The 23,014-nt window shown below is 43.3% G+C and overlaps 1 protein-coding gene across 2 annotated transcripts; it reads right to left on the bottom strand.

The window, feature by feature from the left end:
* Positions 1–394: 394 nt before the first annotated feature.
* Positions 395–22,988, bottom strand: drd3 (dopamine receptor D3). 2 transcript variants are annotated; one of them, XM_076290626.1, is made up of 10 exons: positions 22,584–22,988; positions 22,238–22,385; positions 21,093–21,910; positions 19,570–19,863; positions 17,082–17,194; positions 13,352–13,488; positions 7,844–8,037; positions 5,009–5,071; positions 3,588–4,008; positions 395–1,786 (listed from the first exon to the last, which is right to left on the bottom strand). In XM_076290626.1, exons 4-10 carry the CDS (start codon positions 19,852–19,854, stop codon positions 1,590–1,592), a joined length of 1,410 nt encoding a protein of 469 aa, XP_076146741.1. In that variant the 5' UTR covers positions 19,855–19,863; positions 21,093–21,910; positions 22,238–22,385; positions 22,584–22,988; the 3' UTR covers positions 395–1,589. The 2 variants fall into 2 exon arrangements, with proteins under 2 accessions (XP_076146741.1, XP_076146740.1); XM_076290625.1 differs by having other exon boundaries at positions 21,093–22,988.
* Between the last annotated feature and the right edge of the window lie 26 nt (positions 22,989–23,014).

The raw sequence follows: 23,014 nt of genomic DNA, 5'->3' as shown, positions 1-23,014 counted from the left end.
CGCCCTAAAATTACACTTCAGCCGCCCGCCCGCTCCCTCGTCTCTTCATCGCCTCCCCTCTCTTTCAACATGCCACTGACAGAGGAGTCAGGGGAAGGCACGGAGGAGGAGGGACAGAGAGAGGAGGAGGAGAGAAAGAAGGAGGGAGAGAGATTAAGAGGGAGGCAAGGCAAAGCAGGATGGAAAAGAGAAAGGGATAGAGTGAAGGAGGGAGAGAGGGAAAGAGACAGACTGAAGGAGGGAGAGAGGGAAAGAAAGATCAAGAGGTGGATGGGATATTGTTGAAGAGGAGGAAGAAAAAGAGAGGAAGAGAGCATAAAGAGAGAGGGGAGATAATCAGAAAGAAAGAGAGAGAGGGTCGTAGGAAGGAAGTGAAAGAGCTCAATAGCAGGCATGCCAAGTATCCATTTAGCTTTATTCACACAACACAGAAGCAAATTTGTATACATATTCCTACTCCATGACAATCCTCCCCACCTCCCACTAGTCTCCAGAGTCCAATACGGTGACAGCATACAGGGCCCTGCCTGCCAGGAAAGCTGGTATCAAGGGCATGGGGTGTTGGGGGGGTTGGCTCTCAGATCTTCTTAAGCGCCATGTGAATGTCAATCACCGTATGCTCATGGTCCCTGCGACAAATCTGTGAATTCCTTGAAGAAATTCCATGCGATTCCTCCGACGCCCCACAAAAAACAAAAAAAAACCACAAGCCTCCCAAGGCGATTTGTGACTGATAATCTCGAACACGCCGACATACACCGAAAAAACTCTTGAAAGACAGCTGGAGTGTTAACACGTGCTTGAGGCAGCAATGGACAGCTAAAGATAGGCGATGTGACGTGACGCGCATCTGCAGAGTTTTTTTGAGGACACAAACAATCCGAGCGAGCATGACGGCAATCCTCACAAGACATCTTATTTATTTCTTATCGCTGAGTGTAGTGAGGAGATCTCAGTCTTTAATGGCACGATGTGAGATGGGCTCGATGAATGCCTTCGCTTGGCAACTTGTCAAGTTTGTATTGATTAACTGGAGGCTGAGAACCTGTCTCAAGTCATTCACTCAGGGGTAACAGGAAGCACACGAAATGGGGAAATGGGACAAAGGTTCCCATCGTGTCCCTCATATTCTTCGCGCTCCTCTCGGCAAGTGACTACATTAAGATACGGATCACTGCACCATTAGCGAAAACACCTGCACTTGAAAGTGGGAGCAAGTCGGGCCAATTCAAGCTCCTGGCTGCAGCTGGTTGCTATTACTCCAATGAAGATAACACTGACAGACTCCGTTGGTGTGCCAAGAGTGGGGAGAGGACGCTGCCATTGACATGAGGCAGGTGCTGGCAAGCGAGAGTCTCTACAGTTGGTCAGACAGCAGTGCTGTGGCTCGCTGAGAAGAGGACAAGTCCTTCTTAGCAGACTTCCTCCTTAGGACGTGTCCTTGTTTCCTCACTTCCCCCTGCACACTCTCTCTCTTTGTTCTTGGTTCCTCCGTCAGGTTCTGCGACAAGTGTGACGTGAATGATCCTTTTCCGCATGGATCCTTGTGAGTATGCGTGTTTGTTTGTGTGAGGGGGAGGGGGAGGATCTCAGCAGGTGAGGATCTTGATGAAGGAGCGGCGGAACTCAATGTTGAAGGTGGTGTAGATGACGGGGTTGAGGGCGCTGTTGACGTAGCCAAGCCATGTGAAGGCACTGTAGAGCTCCGGGGGGATGTAGCACGTCCGGCAGTGGGTGTTCAGGATGTGAGTCACAAAGAAGGGCAGCCAGCAGATGAGAAAGACCCCTGCAGCACAGCACACACACACACACACACACACAGAGAAAAGTAAATACAGATACATGCATACATTGACACACACACACGTAAAGACACAAATGCATTCAATCAAATCATACAGCTAGAGACATATGTATACAGATGAACAGACCTATACCCAAACATATATGCAAACACATACATAGGCAAAGAGAATCAGAAAATAAGAGTGTGCCTGAACTTTTTAATTAAAACATCAAACGCGCTCCTCTCCCCTCATTAAGCTCTGTGCTTAAGCTGCATGCACAGGTGAGTGAGTGGCTTCTCAGCTTGGCTCATGGGCACATCAAAGCCTGGATATCAGTGTCCCCACTCAGAGACAGAGAGAGTCAGACCTCCTCAACACCACCACCACCAACCCCTGACCCAACCCCTACACACACACACACACACACACACACACACACACACACATCCAATGCATACATTTCCCAAGGCATTTCAGGCACAGAAAACTTCAAATCCATGCCACAAGGAAAAAGTGAGCCAGGTCACATGACTGTGTCAGACCAATTAGCTTGGGGCTGACCCAGCTGAGCCCCCCCCCCCCCCCCCAACCCTACCCCCCCCCCCCCCACGCGCAGCTGAGAAGCATCTGCTGTATGTGCGTACTCATTTTCTGTCCAATTAGCCAGACATCTTGAATTACCATCAATGTCGCACATCAACGTCTGCACGCATCGGTCAGTGTTGAAGGCAGGCGGATGCTCAAACTGGACGAGGGAGACTAAGTTGCGTAAAATTGGTTTCTTTGATTATTTTCCCTTTTTAAAAGTTTTGGTTTGGAGTCCTCGGGCTTTCACTTTGTAGTGCTTATACTTTAGACATCTCAGAGTCTGACTGCTGATCAAGCACAAGTGTTGACCTTGAGATTCTTAAATTTCATTACATGTGAGAAAAATATCAAAACAATGTATATAATCTCTTGAACGCCTGATTTAGAAAATGTTGAAACCTTATACACAAGATATTTGTGCTACTCTCCCCTGGCCCTTTCTGTCCTTAGATTCTGCAAAGATTGAATAAATGTATTCTGTTATATAATAAATAAATAAAATTCCAGACTACCTGCCTGCCTGCCTGCCTGCCTGTCCTGTCTCTGTTCTTGGGAACGTCTTAGGACTGTTCCTGCATTTGTCAGCCTTGCGTTTATGTCTTATCTTGTCAGCCTTGCGTTTAGGTCTCTCACACATCATCACTCTCACTGATGATTTCTCTATTTCTCCTGTCTATTACTGAATATAGTTTGCTCATGTGGAAATCATGAGACAGATGTGGTTGGATTCCACCATTCATTCTGGCACAATACTGTGAACTATCTGTCATTGACATACCCCTGGCATTTCACATGATATGAGGTTTTGGAGGGCATTATGTTTTTTCAAGAGATGCAAGAGATTTTAATGACCTGAGCTTTATAATTTATTGGACATAATTACAGTCAAGAGTTGATAAGTGACAGAGATGACTTTGAATAGGAAGGTGAAACATCAAATATGAATGCGAACATGAATATATGTAAGTCAAGGCCACTAAGATGCATTGCTTGTCTTCATTTAAATATACAAGATCAGACAGGGAACTTTTGTAAGCACCGAGCTCATCTAACCTCATAAATTATTTTCTATTATTAATGAACTTTTTGCATACTTTCAAAAGAAAGTATCTTTAGGGTATACTATTTGTAAACATTTTTGTGCACCCTGCTGGCCTTGAGGCACAGTGTAAAATTAGGAGAGTAGTGCTCGGTCTACGTTCAGATCCTTACCCAGCACGATAGCCAGCATCTGTGTGGCCTTCTTCTCCCGTGTCTGCATGTTTCTGTTCCGCAGCTGGCTCGGGCGGAGCACGGGACCTGGCGCCGGACGGAGCGTGGTGTGCGTCCGCCCGTTGGACATGTCCTTCACTTCGCAGCTGCGTCTCAGGGTGAGGCCGCCCTGCGTCCTCTCGCCTGTCGACCCCTCCTCCTCCTCCTCCTCCTCCTCTTCCTCCCCGTCCCCGTCCTCTCCATTGTGGGGCGACCCATCCTGCTCGGTGCGTGCGAAGGAGGCCTGGCTGATGCTGCAGTAATTCTGGAGGTCCACCGGGGGCAGTAGTGAGTTCTCCACAGGGGCCGTGCGTGGCTTCTTAGGCCGCAGGCAGCTCGGGAGGAGGCGGGCCTTGGCCTGAGGAGGCTGGTCTGAGGTCTCCTAGATAACAAACATGACAAGTTCTTCACAAAACATCCACAACCCTCTGCTGAAACAAAATGGGACCCTTAGTACTAAACATTCCAACGTTTTACAGCTAACAAACCATTTCCCTGATGGTTCTAAGTAAAACATTGAACGCTTTTAGCCCATGGCCCTTAATTGTACTAATTTAGATACATTTTTGCTAAATGGTATTCTAAAACAGCTTGTGACGGTCAGGAGGTGCAACAAATGTCCTCCTACCACTATGCTCATAATCCCCTCTGGTCATTTTCTCATATTCTCCAGGTGCCGATAAGATATCCTCTCCAGTCCCCAGCCGCTCTCATCCTAGGCTCCCATCCTCTCTCAATCCCTCGCAATATCCTTCAACCTACCTTGCCTGACCAGCCGAGCTTAAAAAACTGTTATTGCATAGCCCTTACTGGGAGGCACTTGTAAATTGTCTTTAAATCTTAAAAAAAAAAATTCAGCTCTGTCATGATTAATGGCTCATATGGAAATGGATGTGACAAACAGGGTGTGTTATCCAATGCTTGGGCATACCAGACAGAGTTTTTAGCGCCAGAGAAGAGAGAAGACTGTATTTCAGAATCATAAATTCCCAGCTCTGTCTCTTTCTCACAGCCCCGGGGTGAAGATGCCGGTGCAAGACACACTGATGGAAGACAGTCTGCCACCACGCTAAAAACAGACTGCACGCGCCCTGCCAAAGATCTCAAAGTTGCAGCCCACCAACTTCATTAGGAAAATCACTCGTTTAACTCGCACTCATTTCAGGCTACACTGCAGCGGCATGAATCATTAGACGGACTGCTTATGCCAAAGGTGCGCACACACACACACACTCTCTCTCTCTCTCTCACACACACACACACACACTCTCTATCTCTCTCTCACACACACACACACACAAATACACACACACACACACACATATGCATAGGCGCGCACATGCACACACACACACAACAAAACAACATCCACACATACCCACCACTTTAATCCTAATTGGGGAGAGATCTCTCCTCTCCTTCATCGTCTCCTGCAAACAGGTCTCCTAGAGATGCACACAGGACATGCATGTTAAGAGAGAGAGAAAGAGAGAGATATGCATGTATGAGAGAGAAAGAGAGATGGATGTTAACACATATACACACACATATCTTTCTTGAATTTCCCCTAGGGATCAATAAAGTATCTATCTATCTATCTATCTATCTATCTATCTATCTATCTATCTATCTATATACAGTACACACACACTAAACACCGAGCACTATTTTTTTCTGCTCTCATTCCATGACTCTGTAGTTCTCTGCTGGAATTTGAGGTGCACTGCTGTGCTACAGCTAAACTCTGCTTGACTTTATTAAAATTAGATGTGCTGGAAAAAATAGATCACTTGAAATGGAAGAGGAAAGAGAATCAGGCTGTTACAAAATGCTCCCCCCCCCCCCCCCCCCGTATCAAATGTTGCTCCACTTAGCAGGATCTAAACTCCATCATGAAATTCCTGGAGTGTTCAGCGAGAATGGCTTTGCTGGAAAGTCTCCAAGAGAGATCAGCTCTCAACGTCCCACAATCTCAAGGAGGGATTCCATTTCTATCAAATATACACAATCTAATGTGTAGAAAGCTCAAAAATGTACCGACAAAAAGAAAATCATAGATTTTTTTAAGGGTGGTTTCATTTTGATTCCGTAATTTCTGCCAATGTCATAGAGGACGTTTTTTGGTTGCATACTGTTTATAGGGTTCCTCAAGTCTCTATTAAAAGCCACTAATATATTTAGCAGACACTTTTATCCAAAGTGAAACAGACTCGCAACAACGTGTTCAAGGTGAGGCTACCGCTGCTTCAGCACTAAATATCTACCACTGAATACACGCTGGGTAAAGACAGAGAGAAATGACTGTGAGTCTCTGGGCCCTCCTCTACATCTGTGTACCTTACTGGTGTTATTTATACAAATGGAGGCAAATGAGCGGGCGGGGGGTGCAGGGCGCTTGTATATCAGACAATGTGACTATGCCTCAATGTGGTCGGCACTGACGAAAATCAATGCATGGATTAATACTAAGAAGTAGATAGTAAGTAGAGTCCATAACCTTTTCCAAGGTCACAAAGGTAATTACAATATATACAGTACCCTCCAGAATTACTGGGACCTCATGCTAAAGTTGACTAAAATCTGGTAGAAAAAATAATCTGTTGGTGATTTATTGTAATCTCACAATGAAAAGAAATAGGAAAAATCCAACCTTGAAGGGAAGCACATTTGTTTTGAAAAAAAAAGAAAATATCATAAAGAAATAAATATTTTTAACAAAAACACGTTGCTCACAATTATTGGCACCCCTGCTTATTATACCTTCTTCAGCCTCCCTTTGCCAATAAAACAGCTTGTTATATTCACCTATGACACCCCATAGAGTTGGAGAATACAAAGCAAAAGATTTAAGACTCTTTGTCTTTACAAAATCTCCCCAGATCGTCCAGATTCCTAGGTCCACACTTGTGCATTCTCCTCTTTGACTCACCCCACTGTTTTTCTATGGAGTTTAAATTAGGGGACTGAGATGGCAATGACTTTTGCGTTCAGTAAACCATATTTGTTTTGATCTGGACGTTTTTTGTGGTTCATTCACCTGATGAATGATCCAATCATGACCAACGTTTAGTATCTTGGCAGAGATTGACAGATTCACTTTGAAAAGGTTTTTCTTGTTGTTCGTGATACCATGCACCTTAATTAGATTCCCAAGGCCTTTGGGAATAAAAACAGCCCCACAATAGCACAGCCTCTCCACCATAATTCGCATTAGGTATATATGCTATACTAATTACCATACTATATGCTTATGTGTGCCTTCTGTCTCTGTCAATCACTGGTTGTCCTTATTATGGGTCCTTATCAAGGGGCACTTGGTCATTCAAGAGGGGGTCTGTGCAGACTCTGTGTGGCTGTGTGCACTGTGAATGCCTGTGTGGAGAGCTGAGTGTGAGCGTGTTATAGCACCCAGTAATCTTGTGTACATGCATAGGCTACCTGTCAAGTTAACAGGCCTTAAATCCATGATGTAATAGAAATCTGTGAGGTCAGTGGTTTCAATACTTGAAAATCCATGAGCTATCCGCACTACCCACCCACACATGCAAGAAGGCAAACAATGCACATTGCTATATTTGTAAGGCTTTTTGTAAACAGGCCTACGCTCACTCAACTGAGATAAGACATTGTTCAGTGATGAAGGTGTTTATCTGCTGATACATTGTTTACTTGTATAACTGCTAAACAGATGTAGTAAGCCCCGCAGTGCAAACACATCAGTCTTTTACTCACACTGCCCAGCAGTCTATTGGACTTATCTTTTATTATTTTATGTTATGGGAGGGAATATCTGTGAGATTTAGTAATATCCATGAGATATAGTGTCATGTGATGTGATGTGAAAAACTGTGAATCTCTTGACAGGTACCGGTATGTGTGTGTGTGTGTGTGTGTGTGTCTGTGTGTGTAATGTTGATTTATCATCTTTGTGGTTATACATATTTCATCCAGAATAATGTATCATATTCAGAGGAGATTACACAGAAAGCTAAGTGTCCTAGATACACACTTTAGCTTGACTGAACACACACAGATTTGTACATGATATACAGTATATATATTTTTATATATATAACTGATTTTTGAATATACACTTCATATACATACAGCATACATACATTTGTGAGTATATGTGTAGGTTTGCTGAGTGCGTGTGTATGTGTGTGTGTGTGTGTGTGTGTGTGTGTGTGTGTGTGTGCGGCACACTGAGCTCTTACCGCAGACGGCAGAGCGGATCCTGGCTGGACTTTCCCACTGGCCTGTCTGAAGGCGATCCGCTTCCTGCGCCTCCTGAGGAAGACGTAGATGCGGATGTAGACCAGCAGAGTGACCATGAAGGGCAGGTAGAAGGACACCACGGACGAGTAGATGACAAACTCTGGGTTGGAGATGGAGCACACCGTGGGGTCATCTGGAAAGTGCACACATATATGTGAGTACAGTCTCTCTCACACACACACACACACACATATATGTGAGTACAGTCTCACTCACTCACACACACACACACACACACACACACACATATGTGTGAGTACAGTCTCTCTCACTCACACACACACACACACACACACACACACACACATATATGTGTGAGTACAGTATCTCTCTCTCTCACACACACACACATATGTGTGAGTACAGTCTCTCTCTCTCTTTCTCTCTCTCACACACACACACACACACACACACATATGTGTGAGTACAGTCTCTCTCTCACACACACACACACAAAAGAAAAACAAAACACCTTAATTTACACAAGCACACAAACTGAATATGAAACCATCAGACCAGCTCATACAGATAAGTGGAAATAAAATGCTCACACACAGAGAGAGGGAGAGAGAGAGAGGGAAACGATTATACCACATCCGTGTTTAAACAGATAGTGAGAAAAACAAATAATGGAAATGGCAATGACCAAATCCTAGTTTATTCAAATATGGCTCCAAAGAGAGTGAAAACATCACTTTCACACACACACACACACACACACACACACACACACACACACACACACACACACACATACACACACACCACCCTAGTAATGTCTTTCCAATATAAACAAATAAACAGAGACAACACACACACAGTAATTTCTGCAAGGAGCAGGTCATTAGAAGGGCAATGACCTCCTGATTTACCAATAATGGACCGACCAAAGCCCCCTCATCAATTGCTCCACTCACTGGTGGACCCCAGTGTTACCACCAGAGTCAGATGGGAACTAGCTGTTCAGCGGCAGCAGCCTAATCTCAAGAGTGTCTGGCATAACAGAGGCCAACAATATTCAATACAAGCCACAGGTCTTGTTAGTTTATCATTAGGCAGTGATGAGCAACTGCCGGTCCTCAGTGATTAGTGATTGACTGGTGCGCTTTAAGACGCTCTAATACATCTAATGTTCCTTGTTAAAGCAATTGGTTTAGACACAGGCCAGCCACCAAGTCATTAGTCCAAGAGGTTTTCAAGTATGAAGACTGAAGGGCAGAATCAAGGTGTGTTAAAATACAAAGTGATGAATCACTGTGATCAGGTTTCTAATAAAAAAAAGATTTTATTTAATTTTAATGTAGTATCAAACATTTATTTTAAACTTTAAAATATACATTTTTAGTATTAACCTTTTGGTTACACTTTACTTGACAGTGTTGACATAAGAGTGACATGACACTGTCATGAACGTGTCATAAACAAGTCATAAACGTTTATGACATAACGGTTCTGTTATTAAGTGTCATTCGGTTTTTTTCAACAAGTTAGGGTTAGGATTAGGGTTAGGTTTAGGGTTAGGCCTTTTTCAGCCTGTGTTTTATGCATGGATCCAATGACAGAATAAGCAGCCCATCTGCTGAAGCCTTTCTTTTCTGTTTCTTATTCTAAGTAGACGTAAGAAGACAGGATGATTTGTGCTGAATGTTGGAGACTTCACTTCTCAATAGCCACCATGCATGCAGAATGCTTTGAAGCCAAGTCAAATTTTCTTCAGGCGCTTACTGAGATGGAAATGCTCAAAATGGTCAAGATATGAGAAGTATTTATGTCCTCTAAAAACTTCCCTCGAAAGGCTATCACATGAAATAATCATAAGTGTCTTCACTCTTACATTATAAATTGTTTTAAAATAAAAAGCATAGCACGATACATGATATTTTAGGCAGTTATTAATTCATGGAAGTTGCAGACTATTGATTTGATGCGTTATTGACCGTTCTCAACTGCATCCATGTGTTTACACTTGCGTTGTTGTTTACCCTCAGTTCATAGCCTGACGAGCCAGACCCACATTAAAATGTAGGGTCTGGGCACTCACCGTTCGCAGTGCTCAGTCCGAGGGGTGGAATGATCGGTTGTCTTTCAAATTCCCTCTGCACGCAGTAGGACAGCGCTATGAGTCCCATGCGTTTCCCACCAGCGGAGCTAGTTGGCTAGTTCAAACTTTTGCCAACTTCATAAAAGCTTAACTCGTGTCGCACTGTTCGCCAACATCAACATCCATCTTATTTGTTTTCAAGTAGCAGGGAATTCAAGCCAAACCGTTGCAACTCTGCCATCAATCATTATGTTAAGCCCACCTAACGACTCTATACACGATTTGATTGGCCTGATAGAAGTTTAATTTTTCGAGCTCACAAGCCAACGTTGAGTTGCTAGACTAGCCCTGGCAGCAAATATAATTTTCTGCCGCTAGGGTGCGTCTAGATTTCTAGGCTAGTCAGTAGTTGTAGAAATCTAGACGCAGATTCTCCGGTCTTATACGTATGTCTGCTACTCAGTTCATACATATTTGAATAACCTGCATTATGGCTCTGCCCGTCTGTATCAATTCATTTTCTCACTGAGATATCGGTCTGGAAATCTCTTATCAACATTTCCCGCAGCCACCAGGTAAACTAATCAGTGACCAGAGGGGATGATGTTACTGTTTCAAAATCAAAAGTGGTAGAGCTAGATGAGCGATACAACGGTAGAAGCAATGCTAGCAAACATCAAAGGATTGCAGCCGGCAGAATGTGTAAATTTACACAGCATTGATTCCTCACTGCCAGTGCAGTTTATTATCAATTCTACAAAGGTCAGAGGCAAAGTACCAAGTAACGTCAGCAATCCTTGATCAATACAATTGGTTAAGATGGTTTGCTGATTTCAAAGTTAATGCCAAGTCCATGCTAATTAGGGTGCTTAGATCGGAAACATTCCCCATTGGACCACTCCCAGACCCTATTTATGAAGTGAGCGGGTTTGATGAAACCAGGCTGATATTATGACAGGTGCAGTCCCATCTCAGACTCGTACCTCCAGCCATCAGCAAACGGTGAGGCTAAAACACATTTATGCTAAGCACCAATCACAATCATGTCTCTAAGGCCATTTAGTAATGAGGTTAACTCACACCACAGCTCAGCACCTGCTGACCATTGTTACATAAGGGGCTTTCAGATATAACCTCCGGAGTATATGCAGAGGTTTGTCAAACGGAGGTCCTAACCTTCGGGTGATTCAGATATGATGCTAACCTCCGGACCTATACTGACCTTTTACGGACCTATGTGTGAACGACATACACACACATTACAGAATCTCTGTGTGGCTGTCAAGTGAGGGGTGGGGGCTCGCAGAGTTCGCAAGAGGCGAGATATGACACTGGGACTGCCTCAGATGGTCAATTCCCTCTTTCAGACAGAAACAATGTCGGGAATGCATCTTCATCTAGACTTCATCTGGGACCATTACTGCATTTCAACATGTCTCAGTCGAGACTCTTGTCTTTCAAAGTCATCCCTCTGTGATGTAAGTAAGTTAGAGAAACAACTCTTCTGAGAGGATCGACATGTTTTATACATTTTTAGCCCCAAGCCCCTCTTTTTTTTCTTTTTCCTTTAAGTTTATCACTGCTGCTTTCTCTGCTCTTCCAATCTTCCTCTGTCTGCTGTCAGTTCACTGGCACTTGGATGAGTGGAGGAGGCCAAGTTGAAGCTGAGGTTTGAGTTTACAGCGCGTTGCTCGCTCTGTGTGTTTTATCCACTAACGATTCACCTCTGGATCTCGCGTTATTAGTCACTCTGGAGAGAAGTGTCTGCCACATTAATTTATTTAAATGTAAACAGAACCTGGCAGAGATATGTTCCAGGATTTAATGCTGCCAGCGACATGAAGGGATAAATTCCAAATCTATTGGGCACCTGGGCCAGACAACATCCTGGGTATCTCACCACTAGGGTTGTGGATTGGAACTCCTCACATGGTAAGAAGGCATGGTGGGATAGTCCAAATTGGCTCTAGGTTACCCTGGAAATCCAGAGTTCTCGCGAGAGCACAATGGCAAAGAGCAATGATGCACGTTACTTTTACCCCAACATTCCGGGAAACCTGCTAAACTGATGAAGACAGCGCTGCAACGTTGGAGGGCAGTACACATTGGTCGTAGTGTTATCAGAGGGGGACAGAGTACACAGCTTCATTACTTGAGTAAAAGTACAGATACCCTTTGCTAAATTTTACTCAAGTACAAGTAAAAGTACAACAGTCAGATGTCTACTTAAGTAAAAGTACAAAAGTACTTGTTTTTAAAAGTACTTGAGTATCAAGAGTACAAGAGTAGCCTACATTTTCTAAATATTGCATTACTACTGCCACAGTGCTTACATTTATGTACAGAAACGTCCTACATGGAGTTATGAAAAATGTTAATGTTAATAACATGATAAAGTCATTTTCATCTTTTTACCATGTTGCCAGGGATGGGCAGTATTTCTAATACATGTATTTAAAATACGTATTTCAAATACAAAATACTATTTTGTAATTGAAACACTTGAAGCGAAAACTATCATTAACTTGTTCAGAAAATTGAAATAGTCTGGCGAGGTGGGGCCACGGGTTGGCACATTCCCGGGATGGACCTGCTGCGTCTTCATCCATTGTTTCATCCATGGTTTCGTCTCTTATCTAAATCTGACCATGGAGTTGACTTTGGTGGAAAGCTGAAGGTAATTGCTGATAGTCTGTCCCAATCAGTGGTGCCTGCACAATCCAATCACGTTTGAGATGGAAACAACAAATTGAGGGTTTCCAAGATTTTTCTTTTTTCCTTTGTTTTTTTAGAAGTAACGGGTACTCACGGTTATGGATAGAAATGTAGCGGAGTAAAGAGTACAAAAATGATACTCGAGTAAAGTACAGATCCCTCAAAATTGTACTCAAGTACTGTACTCAAGTAAATGTACTCAGTTACTGTCCGGCTCTGAGTGTTATCCGATTGCGTGAGTAAGTCTCGTGTCCAATTGCGTGCAGTGAGATTTTTAAATGCATGCTTGTTGCCGCCCCTCGAGTTGGGCCATTACATTGTTTTTTGCCAGACCCTTAATCTTTCTAGATTATCAGGGTCTGGATTTTCCAGGCTAGCTCTAGGTAACAACAGCAGAAACAGCCTCTGTGGTTAATATTTATTATATCCTGTTTTGGGTGGTATTTTTGTTATTATCATTATTTCTGGCTTTGAGGAAACACAATACTGACACCTTTATCCTCCTCCTCTTATGCCAGCCTGCTATACCAGGAATCTCTCAGCGGCTTTTATCTGAAGGTGACACTGAGAAGACTACTGATAGCCACACAGACCTCTAATGATTCACCCAACTGAGAGTATTTTAAAGCTGACTTAAAGCTTGATGTGAGGTTTATCTGCCTTCAGAAGGTAAAGGAAACATGTTGCCTACCTGTGGTGTTGAACCCAAACAGCAGGGGACAGGAGACAGTGAAGGCCAGGACCCAGACAGCGGCGATCATGATGGACACCCGTTTACGAGAGCTGTGTGTGGTGTTATACAGAACAGGCATCACCACTGCAGTGTACCTGAGAGAGACAGAGAGAGAGAGAGAGAGAGGGGAGAAGAAAGATACAAACATGCAGTGTGACAGTGAGAAGAAGAGTAAGAGTGCCATAGACTGGGGGAAGAGAACTGTGGTTTGGTAGTTTTATATCAGGCATGACACCAGGATAATGTGACTGAGGGGGCGGTTAAAAGTGACGAGGGGTAAATCTTTGTATACAGTGAAACAGCACATTACCAGCCTATTTTGGCATCAACCTGTTGCTTTTTTGACTAGATGTGAACAATCTCCTGCCTTACATTTTCCATGTGCTTGTGTGTAATGTCCCTAATATTATAGGAAATGTTTGGAGGGCATTCTGATCTTGCTTGCTGCTGGGGTACTTCCTCTACAGCTGGTGTACAAAGTAACTCTGGGTGTAGCGAAGGGAGAGAGCAGTGACCCCACCCGGTCTTGAACCCGGGTCTCCAGCGCACTAATCCTGCAGCTTGACCGCAACGCCAAAGAGCCAGGCCCGTTGGTATGGCAGTCAGAGTGCATACTCACCTGTAGTGACAGTACTCCGTCACACTGGGCTTAGCTGCTGTTGGGGCTACTGCCCTCGGCTGAGATCTCTATGGTATTTTGTATTTCAAATCCAAATTCTTATATCTCTCCTCATTCCTGAACTGCTTTCTGGCTGTAATATATGTTCATGGTTCCAGGTTTTAGCTTTTTAACATGCAGTGCGGCATGATGTTCAAAATGAATAAATACTGTAAATCTCTTCACAGTGTACAACAAACAGCGCTGTCCGTGGTCCTGATAAAACAGTACATTGTTTGAGAATGTTTGAATGCTGTTTGTGCATGGGGTAAAGAGACTGGATCCAATAAGAAGTTTTCATTACTGTCTCTGACACTTTTATCTCAGCCAATATTGATGTTATATTTATGATTTTCCTACAAAACCTAAACTTGGTGCAGGGGGGTGGCATAAAATATATCTGAGGGGCTCCCCCATGGCCCCTCATAGCTTAGGGCCTGTTTTATATGTCAAAGGCACAACCACTGCAGTGTACCTGAGACAGAAAAAGACAGATGGCAAGAGTGTCTGTGAGAGAGTGAGAAAGAGATAATGAGTGTGTGTGTGTGTGTGTATGAAGGACATGTAGCACACTGCGATATACGTGGAAAGATCACACAAAGCCCATTCACACAAATTGTTAGAGAGAGAGAGGACGGGACAGAATGACAGGGAGGGAGAATGCAATGTCATATGACACAGCCATCACCACCTCCATTGTGTCCACCACCACACACACACATCAGGAAGGATAGAACACAAAAGCGTAGACTGACGTCAGTTAGGGTAAGAGAGTGAAAGCTAGAACTTTCTTCTTTATTCATCTGTGTCTCTAAGATAGTCTAAAAGATAATTTGGTTGATTAATGAGGGAGATAGGGGGAGGAAGAGAGGAAGAGTGAAAGGAGAGGGAAAAAAGCAACACAGAAAGAATCATAAAGAGAGGGGAGATTGAAGAAGCAAAGAGGCAGAGAGAGAGAGAGAGAGAGGAAATGGTGAGTTAGAGAGAAATTGATAGAGAAATAAAGAGAGGAAAGAGAGAATGTGCCAAAGACAAATGGAGCCAAATAAAAATAGAGAGGAGAAGAGATGAGAAAGGAATAGCTGGAGGGTGAAATTGCAGCCTCATATATTCGGGATGCTAATTAGGGTTAGCAAAATCAATTCTCTAATTGTGTGAGTTTACAAAATGGCTGGCATCAACATGAATTATCAAAATTTTGAGATTGTCCGTCATGGCTTTTTCAAAAAGTACATCACAATAAAACCCACCCCCATACCCCTTCTCAAAAAAAAGGCAAGAGCATTGCTTTATTAAAAATTAATTACCGGTGTTTATGCCAAGAATATTGAATCTGTGAGCGCTGTTGAGAACTGGGCGGCAGAGCATCGGCTTGGAGGGAGCGGTAATTAAGCTCGACCCAATTTGGAGCAGAGAGTTTTATTATCACTAGATTAGTGTCATCAGCATCGATGCCATTATCAGAGTAATTAATTCCCTTTTTTCCATAGTGAGAACGCTGGATGAAGAGGGTGAAGCCGTGGAAAACAAACAAGGATGAACAATAAAACAAAGAGAGCAGCCACTCTCTCCCTCATTCTCTTCCTCCCTTTCTCTCCCAGCATGCATCTGAGACCCTTGTTTTTCCAGTTCTCACATCAGATGGACACAACACAAACATTCATTGGAAAGAAAGGCACAATCACCCCAACATCAATATTTATCCTATTAAGGCAAGGCTTAATGCCCTGAAGTAATCCAACCATACACACACTCTGTGTCTTTTCTTCCATCTGTCTGTATCCATCTCTCTCTCTCTCTCTCTCTCTCTCTCTCTGATTCTCTCTCTGCTAATTTCTGTGTTTTTGTCCCACCAAGCCTTCTCACTCTCTTTCTCTCTCACACACATTCTTCGTCCTCTCTGTGATTCATATGGATACACACAAAATGAAAACAAAGCTGTCACAGAGTGCCCCTTGTGCAAGTGTTAATTATGCACCTGCCACTGATGAGCTCATTCCCCAGCTATTAATAACGACTGCACACACACACACACAGGGAAGCAACCCCAAAAATATCACCATATGAACCAACAAATGCAAGCCCACACAGGAGACTGTCACAGAGAGAGAAAGATAGAGGGAGAGAGAGAGAAAAAAGAATGTGCTTGGAGGCAGAGGGTCAAGGGTTTAAAGACCCCACGAGGCGGTAAAATATTAAAAGTTACAAGATCTGGGCACAGAGGGCAACTAAATAATGCAAGTGATTGAACATAAACAAGGGACAAATACACACATGGAAACTGGTATGCACACACTGAAAGAGACACACAACACACTAAAGGGACACACTCAACACACACACACACACACACACACACACACACATTCTTACATGCGTACACACACATGTATGAAGATACACACTTACAAAAGCACAATACACCCTTGGTGGGCTGTTGTCATACAAAAGTTTTCAGAGCTGAATTTTCTAAGGGCAGCACAGTTTGTGATCAAATATTTAAAGAGCTTGTGACAGGAGGAGATGTCTTATACGCCATTCCTCTGGAGTTGCCTACTCTGCAAATTAATTGGAAAGTACTGCCCAGAGGAATGGATCTGCGCCTGATCTGGCATCAACCAGACCCAGAGATTGGAGAAGAATGGAGCTGTTTTGATCCGGGAGGGTTGCGGGGAGCATCAGGTCGGCCATCCAGGTGTCTTTCAATCCATCAGCCCTCAGTTGCTAATAAAGATGTCTTTTAGCTTGCAACACTCTTTGTCCTTGAAGCGCAACATATAGAGGTCTTTCTTGGTGCACCTCTTTAAATGTGTAATGGGCCCATTATCATTCAGCAGGCACTTTAATCTACACACTCTTTTTTCATGTGATGGATTAATACAATTTCTATCCAGAGGTAAAATAAGATAACGCTTCGATCCACCAGGAGGTCACATGAGGTTAACTCATTTTTTTGTATTAAAGCGATAATGAACAGACATAAATATCACAACACACTGAGCGCACACACGCATGCCCAGGCCACCTTACCTGTCAATGCTGATGGCACACAGGTTGAGGATGCTAGCAGTGCACATCATCACATCCAGCGTGACAAAGACGTTGCAGTACAGTCGACTGAAGAGCCATGCACCGCCCATCACCTGTTCAACACACACACGCACCACACACACACACACACAGATAGAGAGTGAGATCATGTAACATGTAAACACGCCACTCTCTAATACACGCAATTAAGGAGAAGACACCCACGCTTGTGTAACACATAGGATGATGCACCACAGAACAGCCGACTTTCTCCTCCACAAACATGTGTGTGCACACACACACACACAGACTCACACACACACACACACACACACACAAGGAATCTTGAGACAGACGCAGCCGTAGGTGGTTTCAGGAGCGGTGAGGTAATAGTCCTGTGACAGAGATTAATGTGTGGTTGGGCAGAGCGGTGGAGTCTGGTTGCCAGGTCTGCCGGCACTAACAGATGGACTCGCGATTCCCTTTACTCCTGCTCTAATTGTACCGTAATATAACACCCTAGTCACTGTCACGACCAGACAGAGGCTGTGCTGAGGAGGGCCAAGACCCAACATGCACGAGCTGTGACCGACAGTACCTGATAATAACCACAGCATGTGTAGTGGAAATCTTCAACATTCATTTTAATCATCACCCCAGCCTTTTGATCATGCCAAACCCTTTGTCAACCAAACTGCTCTTGTGACCTTTGTCAATTAAATGCTCACATGACTCATTGTTACTTAGACGCTCATGAGAACCACATGAGGACACATGACGACAATTAATCATTTGATGATGAGTTCTTTCCTCTTGACACAATCAAAGAGGATGAGCTGCGCTTTAAATGCAGAGGGAAGACGCAGCTCTGGAGGTTCAGTTGGCCGCCGCCATAAGCGGTGAGCTATGCTGGCCTCCGAGCTCATATGGTCTCCGAGCTCATATGCTGGTCTCCGAGCTCGTAGTTCTAACACCATTGTTAACCATGCTTTAATATATTTTTAGTCTTTAAACCTGCCTCTGTCTGCTTGCACTTAATTTTCCTTACAACACATGCTTGACCCTTGGTGACTACAAGAAGCTGAGATTCAACTCTGAGCCCTACGCCTACGTTAATCATACTGTATCATTTGCAAAGTGTAAAAATTATTTACACATGATAAGTATGATGTGTCACAGCTTAGCTCATCGATTCCCTTCGCCATGCATTATATTTAGCAACATTTAACTTCCCTCATGTTTCCACTCCTACATTTAAACATGTAACAAAAGCAAAGCAACAACCACAAGCTGAATGTCACCTTCAAACTCAAGGTAACCCACTCCAAACTCAGCTCAGCCATTAACATAATCATATTCACCTTATCTCAACACCCGAGCACCAGTAGAAACATCAGACAGCTCACCTCCCTCGCTGGTGCAAATTATACGACAACCTTCCCATCATTCCAGTCAAATGTCTGAAGCCTAAACACACCCTAATCCCAGTCCTCTAAGTAACCATGCAGACTTTATATTCTGGTTTGGATCCTGCTCCATCCTTTGCTGACCTCCCAAAACCTAACCTCCAATTCAAAATACAGTTAAACCCTCATTGAAGTGCAATTTTATTGCATTATTTATTTAAAGCAGGGGGTAATACATTTAACCTGTCTCATAATTTCATGCAGTGCAGAATTCTGAATACCTTAACTTAATCCCAAATTTAATTCCCAGTTACAACCCTAACCCTCATTTAAGACAAATGGTCTCAAACACACAAAAAGATCTTATGCAATGGAAAAAGATTACATACTTAGATAGATAGATACTTTATTGATCCCCAAGGGGAAATTCAAGGTAATTTGCATGCATATCATGTAAAAGTACACCAGTTTCACCTTTATATTAAAAAATCAAATCCAAACACAATTTGCAATGTCAAGCCCATAACTATTTTGTGAACTACGCATGAATAAATGAATTGCTAAACAACATTGAAAGTGTTTTTCCTAGATAACATGAGACACGTGGCACATATGTCTCTACACTCATATCACGATCCACATGAATCATGATAGTAGGCCTATCTCTTGTGTGCCAGCAGACTGCAGAGCTAGAGCCCTTTAACCAATCTTATTCTAACAAAATACTGTTCTTTATGTTCTTAATTTTCAGTTTTAAGTGAAATATTTTGATATACACAGGGCTTTATTTGGACCTGTTGAATATTTTGTCCTTTCATTTCAAGCATTTCATTTCCTTTCATTTCACTAACATTTCAAGCATACTTGCATTTCAAAGCTATTCATAGATGTGCTCTTGGGACACCAGCTGGTCTGTGTGCTATCTCCACCTTATATCAGCCCTAGTGGAGGACTTCACTGTTTGGCATTTTAACAGCTTTTTAGTTTGATGTTGTATTTTGTTCGTTTGATACGGCCACCATTGGGGAATTTGGCTCTTTTGTATTCACTTTGATGTGCCCACCCTTCATACTCAGACTTACCTCCAGGTAGACAGCCCAGGGCATAACAAGGGTGGCCACCAGTAGATCCGCCACAGCCAGGCTCACCACCAGGTAATTGGTTGTGGTCTGCAGGGAACGCTCCCTCACCACGGCCAGACACACCAGCACGTTCCCGAACACAATGGCCAGGATAAGCAGGGAGTAGAACATGGCGTAGTAGTTCCGCTCGCTCTCTGCCTCCAGCTGTTCCATGCTGGAATTCCCATCTGGAATTCTGAGGTAAGAGTCGTTCCAGGACCACTCAGCATCATTGAACACCGCCATAGACAAGCTCTTGAGTTGCAATGATACAGAGATAGAAGGATGTAAGGAACACACACACACATACACATACACACACACACACAGAGAGAGAGAGAGAGAGAGAGAGACAAGCACCTGAACCTGAATCAGAATTCAATCAGTGTACACACACAAATCATTCCCTCTGAATCACGTTTCGCATAGTGGATGTCCAATCATAGGCTTCCCTAGTGTGCCACTGTTGCAAAGTATGTTATATGAAGAATGTCACACCTTTGTTGAACAGAAAAAGTTGAAAGGGAAGGCTTACAAATGAAGAGAGAAAAATAGAGGACAAAAGAAAAAAAACTCAAGGTGAATGGTTCTGCCCAAACGACTGCCTGGAGAAGACTTCTCATTATAGCTTTTCTCTCTCTCTCTCTCTCTCTCTCTCTCTCTGTGTGTGTGTGTGTGTATGTGTGTGTGTGTGTCTGTGTGTATATATATATGTGTGTGTGTGTAAGCAAAGCCGCCTCCCATTCTGTTTAGCCCACATCTGTATGGGAGGCAGTGATGCGTTTGTCTGTCCTCTACACTGTCCTGAAAAGGTGTTTCTGTACCTGGGACGCACCAGTGCTTGGCATTCAAATTACACATTTATCAGTGTTCTTACAACCCACTCAAATGTAGAAACATCAAACACAGATACAATGATATGCAAATATCTGCCTATAATTTTCACGTGAAGGGGAGGTAATTGGGTGATAAAGGTGTGTCGATTCCGTGCTCAATTAGACCTCTCTGAAACCACACAGTCATGCTTCAAAGCCTGTGCAGACATGATGGAGCCTGACATTTATTGCATGCACTGTTAAAAGGGTCAAACAGGTATATACGTATACCTGAGGTAACTGTATACCTCCTTAAAAATTTAAGCACTCTTAGCAAAATGTCACCATTTGACAAAATACAAATGGAGTTCAGTGTACAGAAATTCAACCGTACAAGATGTGCAGGCTATAGCATAAGCGTAGCCTAACCATTTCCTTTCGTAAATGAAAGTTTTTTTGTATTATTATTTAAAGCAGCCAGTGTCAAACGGACAGTACGATTAAACTGAAAGAGTTAGAAATGACATAATAGCGGTTTGATAAAATCACCTTGATATCACATACTCATGCGAGATAACAAATTAAAAACAACATATGCTTCATCCAAAGGTCATTAATAGCATTACTATAGAAACATTATTTATCATACAAGTTTTACATTCCTCTTACCTGACACTTCACCTTTTAAGCTCTTCTAGTGCTGAATTTGCAGACAATCACTTCGAAATTCTGCCGCTCCAGAAGGATAAAACTTAGATGGTTTAAGGATGGTCGTGCGAATTGTAGCCTACTCCAAGCAGGGATGGCTCCCATTCTCCGGGCGCACTGGGGGATAATTCGAAGTCTGAGGCTCATTAAAGCACGAAAATGATAATTCTCGTCTTCTTTTCGGTATTGAATAATTCCATCTAAGCCACATGGCTTATAGGTTTCCAGAGAGCTCTTGCGTGGCGCAGACGCTCTTGGTGCGTGAGAGCTCGCATCTTCTTCCACATTCTCCAGCGGAACAGCCAAGAGAAGCCAGTTCGAAAACTAAGTAGCCTGGGAGGAAACACTCAAGAAACGCTGTGAAGGGGTTTGCTGACAGGCATTTTTTTAGCTGTATTGCAATATAAAACAAAGTTATTTCCCCCCAAGACTTGGAGTAGAAATACTGCAATAAACAAATTCAACGAGTCTGACTAATATAAACGACATTACCGGCATGCTCTAAGGGCAAGATAAATAGCCTGTCAGCCGAGTAAAAAACCTAAAAAATGATTAACAGCATGTATACGAATGCCTTCTTCAATCAGCAAATTAACAGACAACTGGTATGAGGGAAATCTTCTGTTTGTCTCCAGTGTGTGACGGTTCATATTTTTAGGGTGATCAGCCTACCTGTAAATTAAAATGACCAGCAGGGCAGTTCCGTCGCGCGCAGTGAGTGGTTATTATCGGGTTGTCTCAAAATAAACCTCACCTGAGATCACTGGTGCAAACAGCTTCTGTGTGAGAGACAGTTTTGGAGAGAGCCTACTTATTAGACTCGATTTGACCTTGCTATAGCTGATATATTTTTCTTGCGAGACCGTGGCATCGTCAAAGATTTGATTGTGTAGATGTAGATGCTGACCCACACCGCTCACGCACGCACTGACTCGCATGCAGGATAGACTACAGAGATGCAAAGTTTATTCAAATGCTAGATCTACTATAGGCTAACTACCATAAAATTGCATGCTCAAACAAAGACGGGTAAAGGGGGGTATAATGAAGTCAGTTAACAGGGTTTCCTCCAGACTAGCCGTCTCCAAATAAACTGTATTTCTGACCTGTCTCGAGGGGTCTTGTTGTGCCCTTGTGTTGGACCCAGGCAGGTAGTCTGCTTAACAGAGATCTTGGGGGTTGTCACTCCAGTAGATGCCTCAGCATGATAAAGTCTGGGTTGGTGAGCTGAGGGAAATTTATTGTGGCAGCACTCTAGATCAGTATTCAGGGTGTGGGATAAAGGGGAGAAGACATTGAAGAGGAGAAGAAGATGAGGACAATGATGGGGGAATAAACAGCAACAACAAAAATGAAATCCAATTCAACAACAAACTAAAGGCCGATGCTGCAAAAAAGAAACAACAAACAACAAGACATTTTATAGACCTATGCTTCTGCGTTCAATCTCACCTGGCATGTGTAAAATTCCCTGTTTTCAAGATACTTAACATACACACAGTACATTTTTACAAGTACCGTGTCCCTGTTTTGACCCGTCTCCTCAATGTTTTTATTTCCTTGTTGGTACATAGAGTAGATTGACAGTGGCTGCAGCTGGGAAGATGGCTGACATAGTGCCAGCTGTCAAGGCTGATGGGAAACAGAGCAGCCTTAGGTTGACTGAGTTGTTGACACCTCTTCACAAAGCTGCTGTTGGCCACAACCATACAGATAAGCCTAAATGTTCTCTTCAGCACCTGTGGCCTTGCCTGTTTGTTCAGGGCTGTAAACGTGCACTTTTTTGAGTGTCATTTTACCAGAACAGAGAAACATGTTACATTGGTGCCATCTTGTGGTGTAAAGGGCAACATTTTGAAAACACTGTGGGACATAAGGATACC

The sequence above is a fragment of the Alosa pseudoharengus genome, unplaced genomic scaffold, assembly GCF_046254945.1.
Source record: "Alosa pseudoharengus isolate Yale_2024_CS ecotype anadromous, Long Island Sound unplaced genomic scaffold, YU_APseudo_1.1 YU_APseudo_1.1_scf_18, whole genome shotgun sequence".
In the NCBI taxonomy this organism is placed as follows: Eukaryota; Metazoa; Chordata; class Actinopteri; order Clupeiformes; family Clupeidae; genus Alosa; species Alosa pseudoharengus.
This window is presented reverse-complemented; position numbering and strand designations above follow the sequence as displayed.